The 24,337-nt window shown below is 38.8% G+C and overlaps 1 protein-coding gene across 1 annotated transcript in view; it reads left to right on the forward strand.

The window, feature by feature from the left end:
• Positions 1 to 782: 782 nt before the first annotated feature.
• Positions 783 to 24,337, forward strand: part of RLF (RLF zinc finger) — a 79,308-nt gene continuing 55,753 nt past the window's right edge. Inside the window, exon 1 of the mRNA XM_036851835.1 lies at positions 783 to 1,020. Within this exon, the coding sequence (XP_036707730.1) occupies positions 784 to 1,020 (237 nt within the window). The 5' untranslated portion in view covers position 783. The remainder of the gene's footprint in view (positions 1,021 to 24,337) is intronic.

A 24,337-nucleotide genomic window follows, 5' to 3' on the forward strand; every position in this document is an offset into this window, starting at 1 on the left:
GATGGCTATATATATGGTGAATATTGTCTAGTCTTTGCCTTGTCATTGTGTGCCATCTTTTAAAACTTCTGTTATTACAGAATTAACAAATTTTAATGCAGTAAAACTAACAATATTTTGCCTTATGGTGTGTGCTTTTTGGATCTTATTTAAGAAATTCTTCTCTATTTTGATATCATAAAGATATTTATATTTTCTTTACTCCATCCAGCATTTATTTTTTGGATATGCTTTGAGGTAAAAATCCAATTTAATTTTTTTTTTCCCTTTTGGAAAAAAATGTTCCAGCGCCATTTATTGAAAAGTTCACCCTTTACCTACTGATTTGTAATGCCCTCTCTATTATAAACCACGTTCCCATGGGCTAGTCTTCATTTCGGCCTCACAACCTCCACAGGCTTGCTTATTTTTCCTCTACTGGGGATGCTTCCCTTTAACGCTCTTCTCAGGGCTGCATCTCTCTCTTTCTTCAGATCGCAGCTCAAATGTCATTCCCCCATAACTAGATTATATCTACAAGTATGTCCGTCTCGGTGACCCCACGACTCCAAAAGGTCTGGAAGGACTGCAGTGGGCATGAGCCCCTGGTCAGCTGTTGCCAGGCTGTTGCCCAGGCGGCTGTCGCGGAGGCCGCGGAGGGGAGGAGCACCCCGAGTTCCAGTGACGGAATCCAACGGGCGCCGGCGGCGCCCAAGGGTGCGTCACAGAGCGCGGTCGACCGGGGGCGGGTCCAGGTCTGAGTCACGTGGCTTGGTTGCCTACGCGCTGCTGGGCCGTGGGAAGATGGCGGACGGAAAGGGAGACGCCGCCGCCGCCGCCGGGGCTGGGGCTGAGGCTCCGGCGGGAGTCGGAGCCGGAGACGGAACCGAGACAGAGTCCATGGCTCGGGGTCATAGCCCTGCATCTCCGGCGCCGGGAGTCTCAGGGCTGCGACCGTGTCTGTGGCAGCTGGAGACAGAGCTGAGGGAGCAGGAGGTGTCGGAGGTCTCATCTTTGAACTACTGCCGGAGCTTCTGCCAGGTGAGGGGCGGACTGGCTGGCTGAGGGTGGCGGGGCGGGGAGGCCAGGGGAAGAGGCCCCGGACCCGTTGCTGCAGCCGGGGCCGGACTGAAAGGCGCCACCTCCATGTCTTGCCGCGCCCCCGGGCCGGGAAGGCCCAGTTCGGAAGCCCGACCGCTGGCCCCCCTCAGCCACTGCCCGACTTCGGCCACCGCCAGGGCGGGTTGCGCTGGGTTAGACTGAGAGCCCGAAGGGCGCCGGCAGCTCCCTGGAAGGGCCGTGCCCTGTCGTCGTTGCCTGTCCCCCCGGCTGGTGGTTGGAGCGCCATTGCCTCCTGAGGGATTGATTGCTCGTTCCTTCCCGGAGATGCTTTTTTGAGTAGAGTGCAGATCTCCAGATTGGAAAACCTGGGTTTTCCTAAATAATCCGGAGATATATGTTGGGGCCGGAGACTTATGTTTGGAGTCAACGTCTTCTGGGCCCCTAAAAGGTATGACAGTTGGCTTTGAAAGGCGTCTAGGGCTTTCTGCTTAAGGATTGTGGAGCTGGTTGGTTGTTTGGTTTTTGCTGCCTTTGGGGGGGGGGCATCAAAGCTGTTTTATCGCCTCTTCTATATTCCTTTGAGAATTGTGCTGCCAGAAATGAGGCTCGTGATCCTTGTAGTGGTTATTAGGCGCTTTGAGTAGAAGAGGATTGGGAAAGATGAGGAGTGTGGTCTCTTTTGGCAGTTCTGTCACCATTTCTGTGCCGTAGTAGGTCCTAAACCTATGATTACGTATTTCTTGGTATGCTTAGTTTCGTTTCCAGGATCACGCTGAGATTTTTCTTTATAAATTTAAAGATGTGCCATTATTATTTCTACGTCTGCTTGTTTGTTCTAATCAGGTTTTGGAGCCGCCCCTCTGCTTCTCACCTGGTGCACCTTAGAAAACGCAAAATAATCGTTGGCACTTGGGCTCTTAATGAGTAGTTGAGTGTGCTGATGAATAAATTGCGGTGTTCCAAAGTTATAATTTTGTGGGACAGTTTGCTCTGTTGGTCCGGAGAAGAATCAGAAATTGACTTGATTGAATGTTTTTCTCCCTCCTCTCTGCTGAGCCAGAAGCACTTCATCTCTGAATGGATTTTGTCCTTGCTAATCTTTTCCATACATTGTATCACTCCAGTTTTTATGTCTATAATCCTCAGCCTTTCCCTGAACTCTTAAGTACTAAGGTGTTCTTTGCTTCTTCACTAGCAGTGAACATTCTTAGTACACATATTTACTCTACAAACTTTTACTGACTCCATAGGATGGTGCCAAACACTTTACCAAGTGCTGAGGAAACATAAATAAGACTGCACTTTCCCTTGATGAGCTTACGGTTGGGAGGCGGTAGTGGAAATAACAGTATTGCCAATGCAGTTTTGGTAATGATGGAAGAGGAGGCGTTGTAGAAATACTGGGAGAGGCCAATTTAGATGGGGTGGCCTGGGAAGGCCCTATGGCTGAAGGGATGAAAATGAGTCTTGAATATCGGGGAAGGAGGTGGTATTCCAGTGTCAAAGGTAGAGATGAGAAGGAAAACAGTGCTGTGGGAGAAGAGGGAGCTAATTGGACCCGGATTAGTGAGGAGGAGAGCAGAAAAACTGTTGGTTTTGGGTAAGCCTCCTAAGCTTGCGTTGTCTTCCTAGAAGAATAGCAAGAATGGATATAACCCATCAAATTGAAGCTTGTCAGAGGATAACATATATATATATATATATATTCTGCTTTATGCCTACTGCTGGCAGCTCTGATTTTATTTTAACTGAATTTTAATGTATTGAGTCTTAGTGATACTTAGATATGTGAGGGCACAGAAGAATTTTAAAAAGAAAGTACTTTTGTAATTTGTCTTTTTTATGAAGTTCTTTTTTTTGGCCTGAAATTTTCCCAAAACAATTTTTTGCACTAATAAAATAAAAGGAGTATCTGTGACGGTATGTTGTAATAGAAAGCACATTGGATTGCAAGTTAGTTGGGTCTTAATTGTGACTCTGCCACTTACTAGCTAATAACCTGGGACAAACTATGACTGTGAGATTATGTTTTGTTTTCTGACCTTTATATTGTAGTGCTTTATACGAACAGTAGACAGAAAGTTTATATTCAACTCTTCACAGTATTTATCACAATATTTTTGTCACATTTTCCCCATAGCCCAGATAAAATCAATAGGGTATTCTTTCTTACCAGATACAGAAAAGTTTTTAAAAATTTTATGATGAAGTAGGAATAATTTCACTATACAGATTTGGTTGAATAGCTTTTGGTTTCACATCTGAAAGGCAGAATAAAATTTATTCATCTACTGATTGTGTGTGTGTGCCTGACCTTGCATTAAGTGCTGGAGATAGGAGCCTGTCCTGCAGGAGCACCTAATGAATGTGTAGAGAGATGTAGTTGTATTACATTATCATAAAGGCCTGACCTGTACTCTCTGGGATGCTTAACTGCCACAAAATTATTTCCATCATGTGTTTAGTATAGAGATATTGTCTTAAGGACTTATACTGTGCCAAGTAGATCCCTCCTGCAACAGGCTGGGACCGTATTCTCTCTAGCTCTTGCAGCACTTGAAAGAAATGGCTCTGTCTTTGGAATTGCACCAAATCAAGAAATAAACTAACATATGAAAGGATAGAGAAGCTTGTTTCATTCTGGGCATGTTTTCAATTTTCAGAAGTTTGTGAAGATGATCAAAATGAAACTTCAGAAGTAAAGTAATAGTTACTAAGAAAATGATATTTAGATGAAGTTGTAGTCAGTGAAAATTTGTATGCAGTGATTATGGGATGTGTGTGTGTGTGTGTGTGTGTGTGTTTTCTTCCCCTTCCCTCAGTTCCTTTTCTGAAAACATTGTCTGCCAGACAGACAGTGTGGATAAGATTAACTCCAGAAAACAGTCTTTCTTTGTTTTGCTGAAAAATTGATGATATCCTCTCAAATTCTTGCTATATTTTGGGAACCCAGATTCCTGAAGTTTTCCAACTGGTTGTTGTATTTGTAACACAAATTTTGAACACTTTTAAAGTAGACTTCATTAACAACTTGAAATTATACTTTGAGACTATCAAGCAGAGTAGTTTTATGAGTAAACCTTGTTTATGAGACACTTTGAGTTCTGGAACTAACAGTGACTTTGTAGATTTTTAAATGTTAAATTAGGTAAGTACTGAATGTATTTCATTTTTCCCTAGATTAGTGATTGAGTTCAAAGGGCCTAAATCAGATGGGCATATTGGCTTTACATTTAAACTAGCTGTGTGACCTTGGCGCATGTTATTTTCTTTAAACCTTAGTTTTCTCATTTGCAAATGGAATAATAACAGTACTTACTGTTCTCTATGTAAATACACTGTTGTGTGGACTAAATAAAACAATCTCTGTAAAAAACAGTGACCTCAGAATTATCTGAGTTATCCAGATTTCTTGGAATAAAAAGTCTTAACAGCCTTGACCCCAGCTTACTTTTCAGCTCTTACCTAGCCTATCCCATCACCCCAGTTCTACTGTTACTTATTCAGGAGTACTTTACTTGGAGTTCATGGATCAAAGTCGGATCTCAGTTACTCCTATAATTAAATTTTGCCTGTGAATTTCCAGGTGCATTATTTTGGAAAAGATAATCTTAATTTTCATTGGATTCTTCAAGATCCAAGACACATGTTAGGTTTTCAGTAAATATTTCCCAAGTGACTGATCTACAAAAGGATGGAATTACTACTTTAACAAAAGCTCAGCTCATTAAGCATTTTTATGTCTTTCCCTTTCATTGTGCTGTTCTATCCTTTTCTCTCATTTTCTGCATGGCAAGTTTTCCTTCTCTAGGGCCCAGTGCAAATGTCACCTTGTCTGTGAAGCTTTCTTTGATTTTACTAGATAGATTTCCTCTTAGTTGTTTGTGTTCTTTTGACACTTTGCACATACCTATGGTTTTAACTCCTTTCCTTGCTGTCACCGTCTTAGTTCAGGCTTCATAATGTCTTTTTGCAGCAACTCGTCACTGATCTTTCTTGCCTTCTTACTGGCCTTATCAGCAATGCATTTTGGTGTTCCTTTTAAATTATAAACATAATCTTGTTAGTCACTTTATTCCCTAAAATTCTTCAATGGTTTTTTCCCCAAAGGCAAGATAAAATTCACACTTATCAGCCTGGCATGCAAAGCCTTTTAGGATCTGAACTTGCTCTACCCCTTACACCCAACTTTTTTTTTTTTTTGTCTACCTTCATCCCAGTGTTCATCTCTCAGTCCACTTGATTAACCCGAGTCACCCCTTCCTCATCTGCTTATTTATCCTTTAAGACCTGGCTCAAATAATACGTTTTTTAGAGCATTTTCTGATTTCAGCAGACAGAATGAGGTGATTCTTTCACTTAGAATATGTACTCCAGTAGCATCTTGTACATCGGCATGGTACCTGAATGTTTTTGTCCATGTTTATCTCTTGTATTGACTAGTAAGCCAACAAGTCTTTGTTGTATACCTGGTACCTAGCAATTAATACAATGCCTGGCCCACAAAACTAATCTGTTGAATGAATTATATTGTAGGAACTTCATAATATACTCAAGAGATGAGTACTTCAAAAGAAACACCTAATGTAAAATCTAGTATGTTAAAAGGCAGTTTTACCATAAGAAATTCCTGTAAAGGAACAGGATAGGAGATTTTGGTCATTTCTTCGAGACAATACTTGTCAACTTAGCTTACATTCATATAATAAATATAATAAAATACACATTTACATGTGTGGGTTGAGGGCTAGTGTTGATGGAGGGAGAAAATAGGAGGCATTATATAGTATTGAGGAAGAGTTACCAGTCTAATAGGACAACAGTTTGGAGATGTTGAGATAGGGAGGATCAGTCTTCCTAACTCCTTGAGGTTGTTGGCCATGAAGACTCTTGAGCATTACCTCTTTCATTTATTTTTACCTTTTTCAATTATTTATTTTAAAGGGCTTTTTATTAAATGCATTAGCTTTTCTTCTTGTGCTGCCTTCTCCTGGGAGAGGTCTAAATAGGAACTAAGTGACAGTTAGTTATAACAGCAAAAGCCAGCTTTTCAGTGTGTGTAACCAAAACATATTATAAATGTGACCTGTGAAGCAGTGAGAACTTTGGGTGCTGTTATTTACTGTGGTACCACCCAGTCTCTTGTACTGTGGCCCCTAGTGACTTCTGTGTCTACCTGTGGATCATGCTCTTCTGAACAATGTTAGTTAAAAAATCTAGATAGAACACACCACTTATTTCAAGACTGCAAAGGCATTGGCAAACTAAAATGTGCTTTGTTTTCATTCAGTTCTAGACATCTGTCATCTCTCCCAGAGGTCTTCTTTGACTATCTTATCTAAAACAGCACTTCCCCATCTTCTTTCGACTCCTTAACACTGCTTTATATTTCTTTTAATCACTGACTCTGTCTGATACGTGTATTTGTCTGTATCCCCACCTGGAATGTAAGCATCATGAGGGTGTTTATTGTTTTGTTTACCCAGTGCCTAGACTAGTCCCTGGCACTTAATGGCTACTCAATCAGTATTTATTGATCTTTCATCTCCTTCCTTCCATAAGTCCCTGACTAGACTTCTTAAGAGTAATAAGCAAGACTTTAGCTTATCTTTATCAAGAAATAGGAACGTTTCTTGTCAACAGGTTTATGCTGCTTCCTAGTAGGGATCAGGTCTTATTGTTCTTTGTATCTTGATTAACTAAGAGTAGAACCTCATTTTAATTTTATTTATATTTTCTAAGAACTTCTCCTGGTTGCTTATATTCCACAAATATTTAAAGTAATGAATTTTTCAGCAAGCTTTCTTAGCCAGATTGAAGCATTTATTTTGGATATGATTGACATTATACTCTAAAACCCAAACATAGATTGCAAGATGGTATAAAAAATAGATTCCTCAAACTTTCATTGCTGACATAAGCCAACATAGAAACCATATGAAAAAATAGAAGGATATTTAATTTATTGAGCATCTTTTGTGTGCCAGGCACTTGGGTAGGTGGTGGTATTTTCCTTTTACAGGTAGAAAACTGAGATCCAGGGAAATTACGAAACTTTCCCAGGATTACACAGCTGTGGCGAAGTCTTTGACTCCAGAGCCCATGCTGTTTTTCTTATATCAGCATTTCCTAAATTATGTTTTGTTCCATGAAATATATGTATTCATAAGCATTTCTTGAAATAAGGATTATTTGTTCATATAAGTTGGGAAAATGTTGGGATAAACGTTTTTTGTTGTTGTTGTTTTTTAATTAATTAATTTATTTTTGACTGCGTTGGATCCTCGTTGCTGCAGGCGGTCCCCCTCTAGCTGCGGTGTCTTTGCCGCAGTGCGTGGGCCCCTCAGTGTGGTGGCTTCTCCCGTTACGGAGCACGGGCTCCAGGCAAGCGGGCTCAGTAGTCGTGGCTCGCGGGCTCTGGAGCGCAGGCTCAGTAGTTGTGGCGCACGGGCCCAGCTGCTCCGCGGCATCTGGGATCTTCCCGGACCAGGGACCGAACCCATATCCCCTGCATTAGCAGGCGGACTCTCAACCACTGCGCCACCAGGGCAGTCCCTAAACGTTTTTTTAATATGACACATTGTGACTCTTCTAGAGAGACATTTAAATATTGTACAACATTTGCCAAAATTAAGGTGTCTAAAACATTTAACATTTGGGAGATTGGGATTGACACATATACACTATTTATACCATGTATAAAATAGATAACTAATGAGAAATACTGTATAGCCCAGGGAACTCTACTTAATGCACTGTGGTGACCTAAATGGGAAGGAAATCCAAAAAAGAGGGGATATGTGTATATGTATAGCTGATTCATTTTGCTGTACAGTGGAAACTAACACAACATTGTAAAGCAACTATACTCCAATAAAAATTAATTTAAAAAAATAAATGAAACATTTTGCCATGTTCTAAACCTTATATCAGCCGCCAAATCACATGCTTTACTTTCATTATAGTAAAGCAAATTACTGTGGTGAAGAGTTGATGGCTTTATGTTTCTGCACACCACCGAGTTTTGATTTCCTGGTTTTAGCCTAAACATGACTGAGGTTTTTTTTTTTTCCTTTTTGGCTGCATTGGGTCTTTGTTGCTGTGCGTGGGCTTTCTCTAGTTGCGGCGAGCAGAGGCTACTCTTTCTTGCAGTGTGCGAGCTTCTCATTGCGGTGGCTTCTCTTGTTGTGGAGCACGGGCTCTAGGCGCATGGGCTTCAGTAGTTGTGGCATGCGGGCTCAGTAGTTGCGGCTCGTGGGCTCTAGAGTGCAGGCTCAGTAGTTGTGGCACACGGGCTTAGTTGCTCCATGGCATGTGGGATCTTCCCGGACCAGGGATCGAACCCGTGTCTCCTGCATTGGCAGGCGGATTCTTAACCACTGTGCCACCAGGGAAGTCCCGACTGTGAGCTTTTTATAAAAAAAATTTCCCTCCGAAGTTTTCGCAGGTGTAAGATTATACTTATTGTCCCAAATGAAAAATATTTTAACGTATTATAATTTTTTGGAAGTTGAGAATGAATTACATTTCAGACATATTTTGAGTTCAAGTTTATTAATCTAGGTTTACCTATATTTCTGCACATAGCAAGCTTGGGAACTACAGATGTATTTGTTTCTCCTCACTTTTGTGCTGTGCCTGATTTCTCTAATGTGTTTTTTAGAGGACTTTTCTTATCCTTTTTGGGGGGATCTAGTAGCTTATTGTGCTGACATTTATCTCATAGTATTTTTACTACCAAAGAAATAACCTGAGTGTGTCACATTAGCCAGCACAGTAATGCCTTTTAATATGGACACTTATAAGAATTATTACCAGATATGATAGAATGAATGACTTAGCTTGGGAATTGTATTTTTATGATATGTGGTTGTATAAAATAGGCATATTTTAATTTGGGATTTCATTTTCTTTTTTCCATATGTATGTTTAAAATATATAAGGTATCTTAAAGAAATAAAACTAATTATATATATTTTTTGTTTTTTGTGACTCCAAACTGATACATGCTCATTCTAGAAGCTTAAGGCAAGATGTGTAAATGCGTGAAGTAAAAAGTGAAAGTACCATGTTGTCTCACTGTTAATAAATCGATGTATTATTCTGATTTTTGGAAAAGCACGTATAGTATATGTGTGTATATAAATACTAAAAATTTTAGTTGCCCAAGCAACTCATGAACACATTCTAATTGTAAAAACTTAGAAGAACGTAAAAGAAGAGAAAGTAAAGATGAAAACTACCATATACTCCCTATACTTCAGTACTACGTTTTCTTAGGTTAACAGTTTGGGAATGTATACTTACAGAATTTTTCCATATGATATGTATTATTTTTAGAAAAATAGTGTCAAGTTTATATACTAAAACTTGCTTATTTTATTTAATATATTGTAGATATCTTTTCATATGGAACACACACATATTAACTACGTTAAAAAAACTGCATAGTATTCCATTGAAAACTGCATTGATTTTATTTTTATTTTTTAATTAATTAATTTATTTTTGGCTGCGTTGGGTCTTCATTGCTGTGCACGGGTCTTTCTCTAGTTGCGGGCTCTAGTTTCTCTAGAGCGGGGGCTGAGCGGGGGCTACTCTTCATCGCTGTGCGTGGGCTTCTCATTGCGGTAGCTTCTCTTGTTGTGGAGCGCAGACTCTAGGTGCGTGGGCTTCAGTAGTGTGGCTCGTGGGCTCTAGAGCACAGGCTCAGTAGTTGTGGCGCACGAGCTTAGTTTCTCCACGGCATGTGGGATCTTCCTGGATCAGGGCTTGAACCTGTGTCCCCTGCATTGGCAGATGGATTCTTAACCACTGTGCCATCAGGGAAGTCCAAAACTGCATTGATTTTAAATTATGCAGGTAGCAAAACCTTCAACACTCTTTTTTTTTTTTCTAATTTATATTTATTTATTTATTTGGCTGCGTTGGGTCTTCGCTGCTGCGTGCAGGCTTTCTCTAGTTGCAGCAACCGGGGACTACTCTTCATTGCGGTGCACGGGCTTCTCATTGTGGTGGCTTCTCTTGTTGTGGAGCATGGGCTCTAGGTGTGCAGGCTTCAGTAGTTGTGGCTCATGGGCTCTAGGGAGCAGGCTCAGTAGTTGTGGCACACGTGCTTAGTTGTTCCGCGGCATGTGGGATCTTCCCGGACCAGGGCTCGAACCTATGTCCTGGGCACTGGCAGGCGGATTCTTAACCACGGGGCCATCAGGGAAGTCCCAAAACCTTCAACACTCTTAATTTAAAAATTTTTTAAACTGTAAAAGCTATGCTCAAGGCAGAATATATGAAGCTACAGAAAGGTTTAAGGGAAAAGTAGAAGCCCTTTTTTGCCTTCAGTTTCTCCAGTCACTCCCCAGAGCAGTTAATGGTGTCTTGTGTGTTCTTAAAAATTAAAATGCACACTCTTCCGCAATTTACATTTTAATTAATTTTTGAAAAGATTTAGTTATTTTTTTTAATTTAATTTATTTTTGGCTGCGTCGGGTCATAGTTGTAGCACTTGGGATCTTCCTTGAGGCATGCAGGATCTTTTGTTGTGGCACGTGGGCTCTTCGTTGTGGTGCACAAGCTTCTCTCTAGTTGTGGTGTGCGGGTTTTGTCTTCTCTAGTTGTGGCACGCAGTCTCCAGGGCGCATGGGCTCTGTAGTTTGCAGCACGCGGGCTCTAGTTGAGGCACACGAGCTCGGTAGTTGTGGCGCACAGGCTTAGTTGCCCCGTGGCATGTGGATCTTAGCTCCCTGACTAGGGATAGAATTCGCATCCCCTGCATTGATTGTAAGGCGGATTCTTTATCACTGGACCACCAGAGAAGTCCCTACATTTTGATTTAATATACCGAGGACAACTTTCTGTATCAGTACATGTTGAACATTACCATAGTTAAATAATTTGTATTCTTTTTTGTTGTTACCACAAATAATGTTGAAGTGAACAACCTTAAACATTAAGCATTATTTATATCCATAGCATAAATTCCTGGCATTGACATTACAGTACTGGACTAAAGAGAGTGTTTTTTTAAAATTTTGATAGATACTGGCCTACGAGAAGTTGAGTATGTACTTCCACCAATAGTGTTATGGAGTCCCTGTTTCACTATATCCTTGCCAACCCTGGTATTACTAAACTTTTAAATATTTGCCCATCTGATAGTGGCAGATAATTGCTATCACACTATTAATTTGTATTTTAACAGCATTTTTAAAAAAATTTATATATTTATTTATTTTGGCTGCGCCAGGTCTTAGTTGTGGCACACAGGATCTTCGTTGTGGCATGCGGGATCTTTAGTTGTGGCACGTTGGCTTCGTAGTTGCGGCATATGTGCTTCTTAGTTGTGGCATGTGAACACTTAGTTGCGGCATGCATGCGGGATCTAGTTCCCCAACCAGGGATTGAACCTGGACCCCTGCATTGGGAGCACAGAGTCTTACCCACTGGACCACCAGGGAAGTCCTTGTTACTTTTTCATGTGTATTAGATATTTACTTTTTTTTTCCTGTGAGGTTTGTCTTTCCCTTTTTTTTTTTTTTAACATACTTCTGTTTTAAAATGTTATTATTTAAAAGTCATTAAAATTTGGTTGTGTCTAATCATCCAGTGTGACCTTGTAATCTTAAGATTCCATGCTGCTTTGAGGTTCTCAAGAAGCAGAACATACTACAGAGAGTTAGTTGCAGCCTAACCTGAGGCCATCAGAATGTATGATACAATTTAGTGATTGATTGTTGCTGTGAGAGATTTGTCAGTGTACTCATTTCCAACAAACATTTATTGATCGTTACTGCTTTGGGGAGATTTGGGAATCTTTGGGAAGACTGAGTCATAGCTGAATAAATGGAGAGACCCTAGTGCTTTACATTAGCTAACTTTTTCTTATGTTGTTATCTTTATATGTTTTCAAATAAAGTGTCACTGAATGGATGTATTACCTTGCACCAAATCAGTTCGTTATGGGGCCTCAAATTACTGCTTAAATGAGATGACCTTTTAGGTGTGATTCTCCTCCAAAACTACATAAGTCTATTGGGAAACATTTGCTAAGGATTATTTTCTAAGTCATCTCCAAACATTTGCCTTGTGTATCCTTATTGAAATAAATAAATTTTAAATGTTTTATTTATGCAGTACCAGTATATAAATTACAAGCAAACACAGAAGTATAAAGGGGATGAGACTTTTAAAACTAATTTAAATAAAAGTTTCAATATTATATTTCTGCCCCTTGGTGGGTTATCATTTACACCTTTAGGGTAAATGCCCATCCCAGTGGAAACCACTCTACTAATTTGAGCTGAAATTATTTGTTTACATTAGTTGTTATGCTCACTATCCTTATTTGGCTCTTTCCTTCATAATGAAAGCTTGATTTTGGTAAATGAAAATGTTAAACCTAGAGCAAATTATCCCATGAAGTTCTAACAGTAAATGTGGGTAAAACATCATGTTTCGTCAGTATTATGTTTTATTGTCTTATGAAATGGAGAACATATACAATAGAAAGTACATTTGAAGTCAAGAGGTTTCACTTTAAATCCTCATTCCAACACTTTTGTGATCTTAAGCCTTGCCGTGGGTCTATATTCTTGTCTATAAAATTGGGGGTAATAGAAAGCTACCCCGTAGGTGGTTGTGAGGATCAAATGGGACAATATTACAGTACCCTTAGCATAGTTTTTGGTAGCAGCAGATAGGTACCCAGCGTGTCCATTTCTTTATTTCCTTTCTATACTGAATATTGTTTTAAAGAAGTATTTCATGTAGCGTGGTTTTCCTCCATTTTCCTGTCAATGTAGAGCTCACTGAAAGAAAAAAGTTTCCTAAATGCTTTCAGAGCATTTGCTAACATAGTTTTAGATTCAGAGAGCCTATGATGAGTTTTGTAGACTGGAAGTGTAATTTACAGAAAATTTCTATTACATTGAAGCAATATGGATGCCTTTTGGGGTTTATAGTAGGTATAATGCGTTTGACCTGTTGCAACTAATGGATCATTCTATATGAAATATTTTTTATTCATTTGGCTGTTGGCTTTAACTTGGTTTATTGTTTGGCATTTAAATTATGTGTTTCATTTTATTGAAATGTGCATATATCAAAAGTGATTTGAATTTGTAACATGTTGGATTTGAGTTCTTGGGAAAAAGTTGGCCATGTTTTCATGAAATTGTAGAATCTTATGTTTGGGGGAAGAACTTTGGAGGTTATCTGCCCCATTCCCTTTCCAGCTTAAAACTTGTAAGTTAGAAACTCCCTCTCAGTCGAGGATGTGAGCTGAGGATCAGAATAATTATATCAGTATTCTGTGATATTATATGACAGTTGTAATATCAATAAAGTTCTGAACTTTGACATATCTACTTACTATCAAGCAAAATTCAGGATTATCATTGTAATCTGATGTGAGCACCTTTCTAAAAAATACTGTGATCTTAAGCATTTTCTTTTTAAAATTCCCACAAGTGCAGTTTGGTCAACATTCTGCTGCTTTCCTCCTTTACAAGGTTTGAAGGAAGCAGTGAGAATTTGGAGTTCAATCTACTTAGTTGAATTTGTCTTAGTATACAGGCATATTTCATGCTAATCAAAGATATGTATCAGAAAAATTGTCTTAATCAAACTTCAAAAATAAGTTAGCATATCCTTTAATAATTGGGCAAAGAATTAAAAGCAAATAATTACAAAATACCTGTTATGTGCTACTTGGGGTTCTGGTCTGCAGTGAGCTTATTGTCTAGTGGAGAAGATAAATATTAAGCAGTTTTTCCTGTTATATATGCTTATTGGTACAATAGAGCAGTAGTCAGTGTTTGACGGTTATATGTATTTATCTGCCTTCCAACTAGTTTGTCCTTAGGTAACGCGAACATAAGTAAAACAGTTCCCTTGACTAACTATTGCATAGTAATTTTGAGGTCTAACATAAATGGTTTTGAGTAAGCAACATTATTGCTCTTTCCAATTGTTATAGATTATAAAGAAATGATTTTCCATGCCACTTTTCTATAATCAGCTTCATTAGTGTTTGTTGCCAAACTGAAAATTTGAAGCAAGTGTATGGTTAAGAAGGGAAGACCCTACTAATTTAAGGGAGAGAAGGAATGCCAGGAATCCATCTTGGACTAGATGAGGGCTTTTATAAGATCTTTTAGATTTGGAAATGCCAAAAAATAAGTACCCTTTGAACATCCCAGAGCCATAAAACATTTGAGCCCAGGAGATTATTACAAAGAATTAGAAAGCTTTTGTTTATGTATATAAGGCATATGTACCAAATTGTATTTATCGGGGTTATTTGGCGATAGAGAGTAGGGGTAGAATTAGATGGAACACAGGTGTGATCTTTCACTTCTTTGTTGCATAGAAAATTTTAAAGTGGTGGAATTATGAGTGGATTTTCCCTTTTCGGTGTATTTCAGTATTTTTTCAGATAAAATTTAAACAGGCAAAAAGGTAGTACTATATGTATTGGTATGAAAGGATATCCAAGATCTGTTGTTTTAGAAACAGTTAGAAAACTATATAGTATCCCATTTTATAAAGCAATGATGTATAGAAAAAGTTTTGAAAGACAGTTACTAAAGTGTTATCATTTGTTGCATTTCAGTGAAGAATAAGTGGGACATTCACTTTATGTTTCTTGTGTTTTTATACGGTTTGTACTTATATATTACCCTTTTAAATTAATTTTCATTTTATCAGCTATTGTTTCAGTACTTGTCTTTGCTTCTTTCCTTTGTTAGATACTATTTCCTGGTCCTCCTGTCTTTGTCTTGTTTTACTCCCCTATTTGGGATGTGAGGAGTTACCCTCCAGTAGCTTCCTGAGGAGGTTTCCCCTCTCTTTTGTGTTAGTTAGGCTGGGTATAGGAATCTAGGTTGAAAATCCGTTTTGCTCAGAACTTTGAAGGGTATGTTACTTTTCAAAAAAATCAAATATTTCCAACATACAGGTAGTAAAGTGCACGCTAAAATGAACACAACCTAAGAAACAAAATAATTGAAGCTACCTGTGTACCCTGTTACAGACATCATCTACCTCCCACCATCATCCTGATTTTGATATTTAATCTCTCCTCCATCTCTTTACTTTGTATTTGTGTATTTTAATATAATGTGTAATATTATTTCTTATGTTTTCCAGCTTTGCTTAAATGATGTACTGTATGTATTCTTCTGAAGCTTTTTGAATTCAACATAATGTTTCTAAGGTGTATCTAGTATGTATGTATACTTTTTGATATGTATAGTCTTTTTTTTTAAAGTATTTATTTATTTATTTATGGCTGTGTTGGGTCTTCGTTTCTGTGCAAGGGCTTTCTCTAGCTGTGGCAAGTGGGGGCCACTCTTCATCGCGGTGCGCGGGCCTCTCACCATCGTGGCCTCCCTTGTTGTGGAGCACAGGCTCCAGACGTGCAGGCTCAGTAATTGTGGCTCATGGGCCCAGCTGCTCTGCGGCACGTGGGATCTTCCCAGACCAGGGCTCGAACCCGTGTCCCCTGCATTGGCAGGCAGATTCTCAACCACTGTGCCACCAGGGAAGCCCTGGTATGTATAGTCTTGATACGTTCATTTTTCACTGGTGTGTAGTATTTCATTATGTAAATATATCACAGTTCATTTGTCCATTCTTTTACTGATCGATTTAGAGGCATTTACATTAACTGCTGGGGTAGATATCTTTTCCTTATATGTTTATACATGGGTGCAAGAATTTCTTTTAGGGTATATGCTTACAGTGGAATTGCTAGCTTCATATATAAGCCTATCTTCAACTATAATAAATACTGCCAAGTTACTCTCCAAAGTATTTGTAGCAGTTTATGCAGTTATCAGTGTATGAAAGTTACCATTGCCCCTCATTCTTGCCAATACTTGGTATAGTCGACAGTTTAATTGTAGCTGTTCTGGCGGATAGACTGTGGTATCTCATTGTGGTTTTAATTTTTTTTTCTGTTTACTTGTGAGGAGTTGCTTATCTTTCTGGTTATATTTATTGCTATTCAGATTTCCTCTTTTCTGAATTACTTTTTCCCAGTTTTTGCTCATTTTTCATTTGGGTTTTCTTTTTCTTAACAGTTTTTATGAAATTATATTCTAGACATGAATTCTTTGTTGGTCATTACTTTGGAATTATCTTTTCTTCTGTTTATCTTTTCATTTTTTATATATATATATTTTTTTTAAATGTAGCTTTTTTTTTTTATTTTTTTAATAAAATGGCTGTGTTTGGGTCTTCGTTTCTGTGCGAGGGCTTTCTCCAGTTGTGGCAAGTGGGGGCCACTCTTCATCGCAGTGCGCGGGCCTCTCAGTATCGCGGCCTCTCTTGTTGCGGAGCACAGGCTCCAGACGCGCAGGCTCAGTAATTGTGGCTCACGGGCCCAGCTGCTCCGCGGCATGTGGGATCTTCCGGGACCAGGGCTTGAACCCGTGTCCCCTGCATTGGCAGGCGGATTCTTAACCACTGCGCCACCAGGGAAGCCCTATATTGTTATTTTTAATGTAATTTTTAAACTATTTTTAAAATTTTATTTATTTTTGGCTGCACTGGTCTTCGTTGCTGCACGCGGGCTTTCTCTGGTTGCGGCGAGCGGGGGCTATTCGTTGCGATGCAGTGGCTTCCCTTGTTGTGGAGCACGGGCTCTAGGCATGCGGTCTTCAGTTGTTGTGGCACACAGGCTCAGTAGTTGTGGCTCGCGGGCTTAGTTGCTCCGCAGCATGTGGGATCTTCCCGGACCAGGGCTTGAACCCGTGTCCCCTGCATTGGCAGGAGGATTCTTAACCACTGTGCCACCAGGGAAGTCCCTTATATTATTTTTATGCACAGAATTTTTACACTTTATTGCAGTAAAAATAGTAAATCTGACAATTGAAATGTAAAATTTATTTTAATTCCTTTTATGATTTTGTGCATTTTGTGGAGCATTGTGTTTTTTTAAAAAAAGCTTTATTGAGGTATAATTGACATACAGTAAACTGCTCATATTTAAAATGAACAATTTGATAAGCTTTGGCATATCTGTGTACCCATGAAACCATAATCAAGATAACAAATACATCCATCACTCCTAGAACTTTCTTTCTACTCCCATTGTATTTCCTCTTTCTTACTTTCCTCCCGTACATAACCTTCCATCCTCACTCAGCTATGCTGCTTTCTTTCTATATAGATTATATTGCATTTTTAGAATTTTACATAAATAAATCTATAAGTCTCTTTTTGGTTTCTTTCAGTATAATTATTTTGAAATTCTTTTATGTTGTTGTATATATTAATAATTAATTTCTTTCATTGCTGAGTATTCATTGTATGGCTTTATCATGATTTGTTTATTCACCTGTTGGTATATTTGGCTTGTTTCCAGTTTTTAGCTAATACAGACAAAGCTGCTATGAACATTCATGTGTAAGTCTTTGTGAGAACAAACGCCTTCTCTTTCTCTTGGGTAAATATCTGGAATGGCTGGGTCACATGTCAGGTTTTTGAGAGTAGTTGTATCATTTTACATTCCTACCAACAATGTATGAGAGTTCTAGTTTTCCACCTCCTGATCAACACTTGGTGTGGCCAGTCTTTTTAGTTTTAGCCATTCTAAAATTAGTGGCAGCTCATTGTGGTTCTCATTTGCCTTTCCCTAATGACTTCTGTTGAGTATCTTTTCATGTGCTTAGTTACCAACCATATATCTTTTTTGAGAATGTATCTTTTCAACTCTTGCTCATTTGAAAAAATTGGATTGTTTGTTTTCTTACTGTTGAGTTTTGAGGGGTGTATGTGTGTGTTTCTGGACCCAAGTCCTTTATGCAATATATTCTTCTTCTTTTTTTCCTTTTTTAAATGTTGTGACTTAGATGGCAAAGGGTAGACAGATTGGGGATGGTGATTTGTATCACTTTTAAGTTACACACATTCTGCCTCTGGTTCACTTGGGATCTCTGGAGGGAACACCCTTGGCTGTGACACAGATTCCATTGTGTTGATGTGGGCATGGAGAAAGCCTGAGGTGCTCTCCACCAGCTTAGAAGGAGCAGATCATGACAAGGATGAACTGAGGCAGAACAACATGGTGGCAGACACACATATGGACAGAACTGTTCTAAACTCATGAGAGACACTATCAAGAACTTCAAGGAAAAACTGGGTGAGACATTAACAGGAACAAAAAGTCCTGCATTACTAGATGGGCATAAGAGCAGCCAAGCCATGGCTTGTTGGCATGTATTCTCCTAGGCTGTGCTTTGTCTTTTTATTCTCTTAACAGTGTCTTTTGAAGGACACAAGTCCTTAATTTTGATAAAGTTCAGTTTATTAACTTGTTCTTTTATTTTTTTTATTAATTGATTAATTTTATTTATTTCTAACTGTGTTGGGTCTTCATTGCTGCACGCGGGCTTTCTCTAGTTGTGATGAGCAGGGGCTACTCTTTGTTGTGGTGCACAGGCTTCTCATTGAGGTGGCTTCTCTTGTTGCAGAGCACGGGCTCTAGGGCGCGCGGGCTTCAGTAGTTGTGGCACACAGGCTCAGTAGTTGTGGCTCGCGGGCCCTAGAGCACTGGCTCAGTAGTTGTGGCGCACGGACTTAGTTGCTCTGCGGCATGTGGGATCTTCCCGGACCAGGGCTCGAACCCGTGTCTCCTGCATCAGCAGGTGGATTCTTAACCACTGAGCCACCAGGGAAGCCCAACTTGTTCTTTTATTGATTGTTATTTTTCATGTTATATCTGGGAAATCTGCCTAACCCAAGAGCACAAAGGCTATGTTCTCTTCTATAAATGTTACTGTTTTAGGTTTTACATTTAGATCTGTGATCCATTTGGAGTTAATTTTTGTGTATTGTGTGAGTGATGGGTGGAAGTTCTTTTTCTAAAAATATGAACATCTGAATGTTCCAGAATCATTTGTTGAAAAGACTGCTTTCCCATTGAATTGAGAAATTGCCTTTGCGCTTTGCTGAAAATCAGTTAGCCATATGTATGTAGGTCTGTTTCTGGACTTTATTCTGTTCTGTTGATCTATTTGTATACCCTGATGCCATTACCACACTCTTGTGTTGCTTTTTTCAAACAGAAAATACAATGTTATGAAAGCTATATTACACATAGAGACAGGAAGTAGAATGGTGGTTGCCAGGGGCTGGAGGGAAGGGGAAATGGGGAGTTATTGTTTAATGGGTCAGTTTCAGTTTTGCAAGATGAAACAAGTTCTGTGGATGGATGTTGGTGATGGTAGCACGGCAGTGTAAATATACTTAATGTCACAGAACTGTACATTTAAAAAAATGGTTAAGATAGTAAGTTTTGTTACGTGTATTTTGCCACAGTTTAAGCTATATTGCACAATGTCTGGTGCAAAATAAGTACTCAGTCATTTCAGTTAAGTGATTTTTAAAAATCAAGACCCAGAGAGGTTAGCTGGCAAATGATGGGGGTAGAGGTTTGAATCCACAGCCGAAAGGTATGTTATTTCACTCTATTTATTACACAACCGCCTCAGAATTGTGATCCTTTTCCCCAGTGTGATAAAGCTTGGATTTAAAAATCTCAAGACTTAAGAGGTATTCTAGATCAATCGCTTTAGTACTAGTGACTTACTAAAACAGAAATGTGGGGTATTTGAATTTATCCTCCTCTTTCCCCAGTCTTCCTAATCATGCTCACACACTTCTGTTTCTTGAAAATTGCTCTTCTTAAATCTCAAGACATAAAGTTAACTTTTTTGGGTATTTTTTTATATTGTGGTAAAGTATGCATAATACAAAATTTGCCACTTTAGCTGTTTTTAAGCATACAGTTCAGTGGCATTAAGTATATTATGTTGTTATGCAACTGTCACCACCATTCATCCTCAGAACATTTTCATCTTCCCACACTGAACCTCTGAACTCATCAGACATTAATCCCCCATTCGTCCCTCTCCCCTGCCTCTGGTAACCACCATTCTGCTTTCTGCCTCCATGAATTTGACTATGGTGCATTCTTATAAGTGGAAACATATGTCTCTTTGTGACTTGCTTATTTCACTTAGCATAATGGCTTTAAGATTCATCGAGGTTGTAGCATGTGTCAAATTTCCTTTCTTTTTAAGGTTGAATAATATTCCACTGTGTTTATACACCACAGTTTGTTCATCCATCCCTTGATGGATTCTTGGATTATGTCCACCTATTGTAAATAATGCTGCTATGAACATGGGAACAAATAGCTCTTCAGGTCCCTGCTTTCAGTTCTTTTGGGTGTATATCCAGAAGTGAAATTACTAGATCATATGGTAATTCTGTTTAATTTTTGGAGAAACCATCAAACATTTTGCACAGTGGCTGAACCATTTTACATTCCCACCAACAATGCACAGGGGTTCCAAATTCTCCACATTTTTGCAAACAATTGTTATTTTCTGTTTGTTTGTTTTTGATAATAACTATCCTAATGAGTGTGAAATGGTATCTCATTGTGATTTTGATTTGCATTTCCTACTTACTGATGTTGAACATCTTTTCATGTGCTTATTGGCCATTTGTGTATCTTCTTTGGAGAAATGTCTGTTTAAAGTCCTTTGCCCATTATTAATTGGGTTTTGTTGTTGCGTTTTAAAGCTTTATATATTTTGGATATTAATCCATTAACAGATAGATGACTTGCAGATATTTCATCTGTTTTGCAGGTTTTCTTTTTACCACATGGATAGTATCCAAATTTCGGGGTACAAAAGTTTTAAATTTTGATATAGCTCAGTTTATCTGTTTTTACTTTTGTTACTTGTACTCTCAGTATCGTGACTAAGAAATCATTTCCAAGTCCAATATCATGAAGCTTTTCCACTGTTTTCTTCCAAGAGTTTTATGATTTTAGCTCTTAGATCTATTTTTTCCTTTTTTCTTTTCTTTTTTTAATTGAAGTGTAGTTGATTTACAATCTTGGGTTAGTTTTAGGTGTACAGCAAAATTATTGTTATATATATATTTTTCAGATTATTTTCCATTATAGGTTATTACAAGATATTGCATATAGTTTCCTGTGATATACAGTAAATCCTTGTTGCTTATCTGTTTTTTTGGTTTTGTTTTGTTTTTTAATTTATTTAATTTATTTATTTTTGGCTGCGTTGGGTCTTCGTTGCGGTGTGCAGGCTTCTCATTGCAGTGGCTTCTCTTGTTGCGGAGCCTGGGCTCTAAGCCCATGGGCTTCAGTAGTTGTGGCGCACGGGCTTACTTGCCTCGCGGCATGTGGGATCTTCCCGGACCAGGGCTCGAACCAGTGTCCCCTGCATTGGCAGGCGGATTCTTAACCACTGCGCCACCAGGGAAGCCCTGCTTATCTGTTTTATATGTAGCAGTTTGTATCTGTTAATCCCATAGTACTCCTAATTTATCCCCCCCTTCCACTTTGGTAACCATAAGTTTGTTTTCTATGTCTGAGTCTGTTTCTGTTTCATATATAGATTCATTTTTATTATTTTTTAGATTCCCCATATAAGTGATATCATGTGATATTTGTCTTTCTCTGTCTGACTGACTTCATTTAGTATGATATTCTCTAGGTCCATCCATGTTGCTGCAAATGGCAATATTTCATTCTATTTTATGACTATGTAATATTCCATTGTGTGTGGGGTGTGTGTGTGTGTGTGTGTGTATACACACACACACACATACCACATCTTCTTAAGCCAATTGTCTCTTGGTGGGCGCTTGGGTTGTTTCCATCTTGGGTATTGTGAATAATGCTGTTATGAACATTGGGGTACATGTATCTTTTCAAATCAGAGTTTTTGTCTGTTCAGGATATATGCCCAGAGGTGGAATTGCTGGATGATATGGTAGCTTTATTTTTAGTTTTTAAAGGAATCTTCATGCTTTTTTCCATAGTGGCTGCACCAGTTTATGTTCCCACCAACAGTGTAGGAGGGTTCCTTTTTCTCCACGTTCTGTCCAGCATTTGTTATTTGTAGACTTTTTGATGATAGCCATTCTGACTGATGTGACACCTCACATCACCTCATATCTCATTGTGGTTTTGATTTGTGTTTTTCTGATAATTAGTGATGTTGAGTATCTTTTCATGTGCCTGTTGGTCATCTGTGTGTCTTTTTGGAGAGATGTCTGTTTAGATCTTCTGCCCATTTTTTATTGGATTGTTTGGTTCTTTGATACTGAGTTGTAGGTATATTTTGGATATTAACCCCTTGTCAGTCACATCATTTGCAAATATTTTCTCCCGTTCCATAGGTTGTCTTTTCGTTTTGTTGGTGGTTTTGTTTGCTGTGCAAAAGTTTTTAAGTTTCATTAGGTCCCATTTGTTTATTTTTGCTTTTATTTCTTTTGCCTTTGCAGTCTGATGTTAGATCTATTTTGAGCTAATTTATGGTATAAGGTAAGAGTCTAATTCTTTTGCATATGGATATTCAATTTTCCCAACACCGTTTGTTGAAAAGACTGTCCTTTCCCCCACTGAAAGGTCTTGGCACCCTGGAAAATCATTTGACCATATATGCGAGGGTTTATTTCTGGACTCTGTTTTATTTCATTGGTCTGTGTGTCCCTCTTTACTCGAGTACACACTGCTTTGATTACTGTAGCTTTGTAGTAAATTTTGAAATCAGAAAGTATCAGATCTACAACTTCATTCTTCTTTTTCAAGTTTGTTTTGGCAGTTCAAGGTCCTTTGAGATCCTCTGTTAATTTTAGGATGGATTTTTCTATTTCTGCCCCCCAAAAAAGTCATTGGGATTTTGATAGGGATTGCATTGAATCTGTGGGTTGCTTTGTATAGTATTGACATCTTAACAATATTGTCTTCCAATTCGTGGACATTTTCATGACATGTCTTGCCATTTATTTGTGTCTTCTTTAATATCTCTCATCAGGTTTTTTTAATATATACATTTATTGATTGATGGCTTGCTACTGCACTGGGTCTTCGTGGCTGTGCGCGGGCTTTCTCTAGTTGCTGCGAGCGGGGGCTACTCTTCATTGTGGTGTGCTGGCTTCTCCTTGCAGTGGCTTCTGTTGTTGCAGAGCACATGCTCTAGGCGCGCGGGCTTCAGTAGTTGTGGCACTCGGGCTCAGTAGTTGTGGCTCGCGGACTCTAGAGCACAGGCTCAGTAGTTGTGGCGCACGGGCTTAGTTGCTCCGCGGCATGTGGGATCTTCCCAGACCAGGGCTCGAACCCGTGTCCCCTGCATTGGCAGGTGGATTCTTAACCACTGTGCCACCAGGGAAGCCCTCTCATCAAGTTTTAATAGTTTTCAGTGTGCAAGTCTTTCACTTCCTTGGTTTATTCCTGTTTTTTTGATGCGATTGTAAATGGAATAGTTAACTTCCTTTTCAGATTATTTATTGTTAGTGTATAAAACCACAACTGAGGGAATTCCCTGGCAGTCCAGTGGTTAGGACTCTGTGCTTTCATTGCTGTGGGCCCGGGTTTGATCCCTGGTTGTGGAACTAAGATCCTGCAAGCTGTGCGGCGTGGCCAAAAACAAAAAACAAAAAGCACAACTGGTTTTTGTATGTTGATTTTGTATCCTGCAACTTTGCTGAACTTGTTTATATGAATAGTTTTTTGGGTGTGGAATATTTAATATTTTATATATGTAAAATCATGTCATCTGCAAATAGGGATACTTGTACTTTTCTTTCCAATTTGGATGCCTTTTATTTCTTTTTCTTGCCTAATTGCTCTCACTAGGACTTCCAGTACTGTATTGAATAGAAGTGGTGAATGTGGATATCCTTCTTCCTGACCTTAAAGGAAAAGCTTTTAGTCTTTCACCATTGAGTATAATGTTACGGTTTTTCATTCATGGTCTATATTATGTGGAGGTAATTTTCTTCTACTCCTAGTTTGTTGAGTGTTTGGTTTTTTTTTTTTTTTAATCATGCATGAAAGGTTGTTGAATTTTTCAAACACTCTTTCTGCATCAGTGGAGGTGATCATGTGAGGTTTTTTCCCTTCATGCTCTTAATGTGGTGTAGTACACTAATTGATTTTTATATGCTTTACCATCCTTGCATTCCAGGAATAAATCCCACTTGGTCGTAGTGTATAATCCATTTTAATATGCCATTGAATTCAGTTTGCTAGTATTTTGTTGATGATTTTTGTATCAGTCTTCATAAGGCATATGGATCTGTAGTTTTCTTTACTTGTAGTCTTTGTCTGGCTCTTGTATCAAGGTAATGCTGGCCTCATAGAATGAGTTAGGATGTATTCCCTCTTCAGTTTTTTGGGAAGATTAACTGTTGATGCTGTTCTCATCCAACCTCTCTTCCTTACTGTTATTGATAACTAAAATGAAGA

The sequence above is a fragment of the Balaenoptera musculus genome, chromosome 1 (assembly GCF_009873245.2).
Source record: "Balaenoptera musculus isolate JJ_BM4_2016_0621 chromosome 1, mBalMus1.pri.v3, whole genome shotgun sequence".
Classification (NCBI taxonomy): Eukaryota; Metazoa; Chordata; class Mammalia; order Artiodactyla; family Balaenopteridae; genus Balaenoptera; species Balaenoptera musculus.